Source organism: Acanthamoeba castellanii, assembly GCF_000313135.1.
Source record: "Acanthamoeba castellanii str. Neff unplaced genomic scaffold scf7180000084712, whole genome shotgun sequence".
Lineage (NCBI taxonomy): Eukaryota > Discosea > Longamoebia > Acanthamoebidae > Acanthamoeba > Acanthamoeba castellanii.
Window position 1 is genome coordinate 34376 of NW_004457363.1, and position 7146 is coordinate 41521.

The 7146-nt window shown below is 59.3% G+C and overlaps 3 protein-coding genes across 3 annotated transcripts in view; 2 read left to right on the forward strand and 1 right to left on the reverse strand.

Annotated features, from left to right (window-relative positions):
* Window positions 1–578, forward strand: part of ACA1_380220 (WD domain, G-beta repeat-containing protein) — a gene marked incomplete at both ends in the record, with an annotated part of 1450 nt that extends 872 nt beyond the window's left edge. The window contains one exon of the mRNA XM_004336352.1: window positions 22–578. Within this exon, the coding sequence (XP_004336400.1) occupies window positions 22–578 (557 nt within the window). The remainder of the gene's footprint in view (window positions 1–21) is intronic.
* A 3323-nt stretch (window positions 579–3901) lies between these two features.
* ACA1_380330 (uncharacterized protein) lies at window positions 3902–5381 on the forward strand (the record flags this gene model as incomplete). The annotated part of the gene is made up of 2 exons (XM_004336353.1): window positions 3902–4330; window positions 4431–5381. 2 exons carry the CDS (start codon window positions 3902–3904, stop codon window positions 5379–5381), a joined length of 1380 nt encoding a protein of 459 aa, XP_004336401.1.
* Window positions 5382–5457: 76 nt separating this feature from the next.
* Window positions 5458–7132, reverse strand: ACA1_380340 (leucine rich repeat-containing protein; the record flags this gene model as incomplete). The annotated part of the gene is given in 6 exon segments (XM_004336354.1): window positions 5458–5863; window positions 5882–5906; window positions 6027–6158; window positions 6295–6499; window positions 6618–6849; window positions 6927–7132. Coding segments are annotated over 6 exon segments (1206 nt in total), but the record flags the coding sequence as incomplete, so codon positions are not given.
* Between the last annotated feature and the right edge of the window lie 14 nt (window positions 7133–7146).

Below are 7146 nucleotides of genomic sequence, written 5' to 3' on the forward strand. Positions count from 1 at the left end.
CAGGAGGTGTGCGGCCTCAAGTGGAGCGAGACGGCACGCAGCTGGCCTCGGGCGGCAACGACAACATCCTCAACGTGTGGGACGAGGGCCGCACGGAGGCGCGCTTCAGGCTCGACCACCACACGTCGGCCGTCAAGGCCGTGGCCTGGTGCCCGTGGCAGGCGGGCCTGCTGGCCTCGGGCGGCGGCGCCGCCGACCGGTGCATCAAGATGTGGAACACGCGCAGCGGCGCGTGCGTCAACTCGGTGGACACCGGATCGCAGGTGTGCGGACTCGTGTGGTCGCGCACGCACAAGGAGCTGGTGTCGTCGCACGGCTACTCGCAGAACCAGCTGGCCGTGTGGAAGTACCCGACCATGGCCAAGGTGGGCGAGATGCACGGACACACGTCGCGCGTGCTCTTCATGTCGCTCAGCCCCGACGGCCAGACCATCGTGTCGGGCGCCGGCGACGAGCGCCTCCGCTTCTGGAACGTGTGGCCCACCGCCACCACCAAGGCCGCTTCGTCGACCGCCGCCGCCGCTGCCAAGAGCGAGGAGAAGGCCGCGGCTTCGTCGAGGATGTACCACATCCGTTGAACGCGGGCTCCTCTTCGCGCACGTCGCAGTCGAGTTGAACGGAATGACGAGGCCAAGTCAAACCACCACCACCACCAACAACGAAACGAGAAGTGTGTGAAGAGGAGGAGCAGATTACCGGTTACGTCTCCCCCCCCCTCGCTTTCGCTTTTCGCTTTTCGTTCTTGCCTGGGCATGGGATGCTAATGATGCACGTCTCCTTCTCTTCGCCCTCCCCACCGGGGGGGGGTGGTTCAGGGAGCGTCAGGTGGTGTCAGATTGGATGTCACAGCTCGTCGCAAGTCACCAATGGTCACACACGTCCCTCCCCCGCTCAAGTACCGTTCCATGGTCGCCAACCTCTCTCGATCATCAATGGAGCGAGCGACCTTGCCAACAACAGATGAGCTGTTCGATCGAGCCCTGCCGCCTCTTCCCCTCTATTGGCCGTGGGCCTCTCCCACGGTTTGATCTCCCCGCCCAGCCTCTTGTAGGAGCCCGTCCGTGCGCTCACCTTTTTCGTTGTTTGCTTGCGTGACCGCTTGGCTGCAACGAGTCATCAACTCCACCGTGCGCAGACAACACCACCAACAACACCTGTGACCAGCAAGTTTACACACATGGTACGCTGGCCTGTCCCCTTTGCGTGGTAGGTGGGGCGCCTTATGATTACTTTTCCGGAGTAGTATGATACATTCATGATTCATACTTGTGTTACACACTCGATGAAGGCCCTCTTCTTTTTTCCTCTCCCTCCCTCGCTCCCCCCCCCCATTCCGTCGCACTCACCTTGATCGCTCTTTTTATCAACAGTGCCTGAGGGCTACTTCGAACGCGTGCGGCCTCGAGCAAATCCTCGTGAAGAGTTTCAGTGGTATGGTCGCCTTCTCTCTCTCTCTCTCTGTCCCTTAGTGGAGTGGGCGTGCTGATGATTACTTTTCCGGAGTAGTATGATATAGTATGATTCAAACTTTGTTACACACTCGATGAAGCACCCTCTCTTGATCTATCCTTTCCGCCACTCTTCTTTTTCTTCCACTAAGTTTTGTTCACTACAGACGTTGGGCCTCTTTCTCGACCGAGATCGTGGAGACGACGCGCTTGCTTGCCTTGATTCTCTGCGGTACGTTCGACCACCTTTTGTATAGTCACCACCCGATGATGGCGGCTTGCGTTAACCGGCACGTGGGGATTTGCAAGAGGATTACGAAATTGATATCCGTTGAATGAATTCACACATGTTTACAACATTTTGTCGAAATGATGCACCCTCTCCGCGCTTTCGTTCCTCCTCCTCTTGCCTTTACAGCCCACAGCCGCACTCATCCGTACCTTGGTCACCCGCAGGTTTATCCGCCCACAAATCTACGCCTGACCTTGCCTTCGAACCACAGTTACGCCACTTGTATGCTCTCCATCGCCATCTTGTGCTGTATATCATTATCGTGGTCGTGCTGATGATTATCTTTCCGGAGTAGTATGATAAATTCATGATTCATACTTGTGTTACACACTCGATGAAGCACTCGCGCTCTCTATCCTCTTCACTCCCTCATCCTTTTCTTCAACCAACCTCACTCTCACCTTCGGCGGTTTGATGCAGACTTGCAGGCCTCGAGTGACCGACGCCTTTGCCCGCAGCCATTCCCTCACGTCACGGTACGCCTACCATCTTTCATCGCCCTTTCGCTGGTTGGCGGGAGGGGTGCCAAATGATTACGAAATTGATATCCGTTGAATGAATATCACGCATGTTTACAACATTTTGCCGAAATGATGCACCTTCTCCTCACCTTTATGGAGTGCGCTTTCTATCACACTTTACTCGTTCTCATCTTTGACGTTCTTTTCCCCACTATTAGACTGAGGGTGGCGATTCGACACCGGGCGAGTTCCGTTCAGTTAACGTATATGTGGTACGCCTGCTTTCCTTATTGTTGTGGTACATGCGTGGTGCGTTGTGTAGAAGCCATTTGTTATTGGTTGCATGCTCTGGCCATAGCATGTACACTTTGTCACTGTGGCAGATTGGTGTTATCGGGATATGACATGCCTGTCTGTCCCGCGAAACTTTACAAGCGCATGTGCCGCCATCTGTTGCGCATGCGTCTCTGTGTTCGCTACATCACCCCATACCCCTTTCCTTCCCTTCTCATAGCTTCTTTCTCTCAATAGGCGTCCACTCGGGCGTGCAAGCCCAGCTATGGTCGCGATCAAGTTCGCCACTACCTCGACACCCCCAACAAAACAAGGTATGTGGCCCCTTGACACGCCACTTGTGCTCCTTATACACGACCTCGAACGCGCAGCACGAAAGGATGTAATTTATAGTTATCCCTGTCCGAATATGACACAATTACGATGTGGACCTACTCTAGCAAACTGAAAACACTGCTGCTCTCTGCTTACCTATCTACTTGCTCTTCCCCTTCACCCGTGCTCACAATTCCTCTGTCAACAGTCAGGCTCTTGTCAATGGCCATGTTCAAGGAGGATCACCGCAATCACCCAAGCCAAGCTCATCGCCAACAACCTCAACTCCAACGCTCACAAGGTATGCACCCCCTTCTCTGCCGCTCGTGCACCACCATCACCAGCGGACGCGCAGCATGAAAGGATGTAATTTATAGTTATCCCTGTCCGAATATGACACAATTTACGATGTGGACCTACTCTAGCAAGCTGAAAATGACTGCAGCTCTCTCATCTTTCTATCTGTCGCTACCTTACGCCTCCCACACACCTCACTCACAATGCATGTATCTATTTTGTCACACGTGTGTTCCAGGCCGTTAGCTTTCTCCCGACTCGCCTGATCCTCCATGTTGCTGGCCAACAAGATCTCCCTGTCGTACCGTCGTGGTCGATCAGCTGCCCACAATAAACCCACTTTGATCACGGAGAAGCCACGTCCACTTCATTTCCTGTGTTTGCCTCGCCGCCACCAAGAGTTGACGAGTTGGTTATATACTGCACATTACACACACGACTGCGGAGCGGCAAGGTTTGTTTGTGGACCTGAACGGAGGGGTGTCTACAAAGGAATTCACGGTCATTTGGCCACATTCCACGCCAGTTTCTGCACATACCACAACACTGTCTGGATGTGCCAATGGGATTTTTTTCATAGGGCTTTTCACGGAGAATAAAAAATCCCCACATGATTTCCGATTGGCTGTGATGAACCAATCCTGTCTGCAGATGTCCGTCGAACGACAACACAAACGGAGGACTCCTTCTCCTTCTCGGATCTATGGCTTTCGCCGTTTGACAAAACAGCTTAAGACCGCCTTCGGTCTCTTTCTTGTTTTGATCAACAAACCCTCTCAACACTGCACAACACCATGCAAGCGCACCTCCCCTTCCTCACCGCCGCACTGCTGGTGCTGCTGGTCACCACCGTCACCTGCGCCGCCCCACGCACGGCCTGGCAGACTGGGTTCTCCTCTGGCATATCTCCCGTGGCGGCCGAGGCCTCGGCCCCGCCCGCACTCTTGGTCAACCCCGGAGTCACATCGCCGGTGGTGGCCGTGGTTCTCCAGGACTCGGCGCTGGACGGCGCGTGGTACCTGACCGGGCGCCGGCTGGCGGACGGCACCGAGGCGTGGCGCGTGAGCGGGCCGGCGGTGAAGGCGCGTGACCACAGCGTGGTGGTCCCCGCACTGATCGACGCCAAGGCCATGAGCGGAGGAATTAAGGTGGCCGCTGACTACTACGCCAACCACTCCGCCACCACGGAGGTCTTCAAGGGCTTCGCTATCTTTAACTCCCAGGTCCCCTTCCCTTCTCTTTTTTCGTCGCTTTCTTTCGTTCTTAATTTTAGTTTTATTTTTATTTTTTTGGCTCATAAAAATGGGACGACACGGCACACAGACCGGATTTGCTCAGGGCGTGCTGAGCTTGAGCCCGTACACGTCTCGCACGGTGTCGCTCAAGTCGGGCGAACACCTCTACGCCGTCGCAGTCGACCCGACCACCCTCCGCTCCGGCTCGCCCCAGCTCGCGCTCACCCGCTACACGCAGCCCGACTTCACCCGGCCCCGGGCACGCTTCAGCTGGGGCTCGGCCGCTGGCGTGGCCACCAACGCCGCCAACCAGCCGCCGCTCGAGCCCTGGGCGCCCGACCTGCTCGTGGGCCGCACCACACTGGTCCAGAAGCTGGTCGACGCCAGCGGCCGCGCCTGGGTGCGCCGCGTGGACCCGCTCGACCTGACCGACGTGTGGCGCGTGCCGCTGCAGTCCATCGCCGACGACGTGTGGGTGTCCGAGGCCGAGGACCTGGTCGTGGTGACGCACGCCATCACACGCTTGCCGCATGGCCTCAACATGCAGGCGCTGTCGATGACCGACGGTCGCGGCGTGTGGGCCTGGCGCACGATGACCGACTTGGCGCCCACAACCTGGAACATGACGGCCTCCGTCACCGCCCCGGGAGACGGCGGCGGCCACCGTCAGTTCTGCGGGGTGCAGAGGTACTGGATCAACTTCAGTACATACTTCGAATGGCTGGCGTGCGTGGACCCGGCCAAGGGGCTCGACAGCAACGCGACGACGGTGGTGATGCTGACCCAGTTCGACCAGTCGCTGCGCACGGTGCGCGGCGCGACGGCCGACGCGATCCTGGTGGACGACTGGATCGGCCGGCGGGTCTGCGCGATGAGCCCTTTCGGCGCCAGCCCGACCGACTGCGTGTGGGCGGTGCCCGTCAACCAGGTGGAGAGCGACATCGAGTACCTGGCGGTCAGCCCCGACGACAGCTTCATCGTCGCCGTGCGCCAGGCCTCGCTGGCCCGCTGGGACCTCACCACAGCTGCCCTCCAGTGATTTGATTTCTCTTTTTGTCGATTTATTTAAAATCAGATATTTACATTTATAGATAAATGAATAAATAAAAACATATTCATGGGCGGTGGACGAAGTAGAGGGAGGGCGGGAGCGAGAGGGAGGGGACGTGCACAAAGGGCGCCGACGCGACGTGCAGCCGGCGGAGCGTGGCGGGCAGACACTGGAAGGCCGCCTCGGTGATGCGACACTTGCGGCCGCCGCCCTTGATCTTGAGCGCGACCAGGTTGTGCGGCAGCGGCTTGAGGCCGGCGTCGGTGAGCTTCGGACAGAAGGCGAGCGTGAGCGACGTGAGCCGCGCGGCGACCTCGGCCAGGAAGCAGGACAGGGCGTCGTCGGAGATGAGCGGCATGTTGAAGAGGGTGAGGGCCTCGAGCTGCCTCGGGAGCAGCGGCATGATGCCGTCGGTGAGCGGACCCGACAGCCGCAGGACGCGCAGCGAGGCCGGGAGGAACGCCATCGCGCTGCCGTCTACCTCGCACCCCCTCAGGTCCAGCTCCTGCAACACTGTGCGTGCGTGCGTTGTGTGTCGTGTGTGTCGTGTGTGTCATGTGTGTCGTGTGTGTGTCGTGTGTTGTGTCAGAAGAAGTGGAAGGTGTGTGGCGGGGAGTGATGTGTGGGGAGTACAGTTGAGGCGGGTCAATGCGGGCGCGAGCTCGGCCTGCATGATGCTGCGGCAATCGCGCAGCTTCAGCACGAGCAGCATCCGGGGCAGCTTGTCCAGCATGCGACCCGTGATACGTCGACTGCCAGTCAAGTCTGAACGGCGGTAGACACCATATGAGCGATCGCACACACACGTGTTGTCGTGGTGTGTGTGTGTGTGTCGTGTGTGTGTGGTGTGTGTCGCGTGTGTGGTGTGTGTGTGTGTGTGTGTGTGTGCGTGCGTGCGCACCTAGAGTTCGAAGGTTAGGAGACAGGAGATCGAATCGGGGAATGACCAGCGTGTGGCACAGGTGGAGACGGAGCGTGGTGAGGGACGGCGGGAGCCGCTGGAAGGTGCCGCGGAAGGCCGTGGGGTCCGGACACGGGCTCTCCACCCACAGCGAAGTGAGCGACCCGGGCAGCTCGTTCAGCAGCGCGTCCGTCACCCCCATCCCCTATCCCACACACAACCATCAGCTCATGCCCGCGTGCGTGTCGTGTTTGTGTGCGTGTGTCATGTGTGTCGTGTGTTGTGTGCCTTGCGTGTCGTGTGCTGTGCGTGTCGTGTGGTACCGAGAGTCGGAGGGAGGTGAGATAGGGCAGGCGAGCGACGGTGGCGGCGACGGTGGACTCGGCGTCGGTGACGGCGTGCAGGGCCAGGTGTCGCAGATCCGCCACCAGCAGCGGGGCGTGGTGCAGGGCGAAGCTGCCCGGCAGGCTCAACCACCGCAGCTCGGGCGAGTGGTGCCGCACGAACCGCAGGATGTGCTCCAGCGGATCCCGCGACTCGGCCTCCTGCTCCTCCCTGGCTCCCCGTGCGTTCTATCAGCTCGCCGCACACGCACACCACCGCACACACCATCGCACACACCGCACACATACCTGGGCTGGGCGTGGTCGGGTGGGAGTCGGTGGCGGCGCTGGGCGAGGTAGCTGCGCCACCAGGAGGCGATGGAGGAGGAGAGGGCGCTGAGGTCGATGGCGGTGGCCTGGCCCCACACGACGCCGTGCAGGTAGCGGCTGACCAGGCTCAGCCGGGCCAGGTGCCGCCAGCCGGGTCCGAGGTAGGCGGCGATGAGGCACCACACCTCGGGCGGCAGCA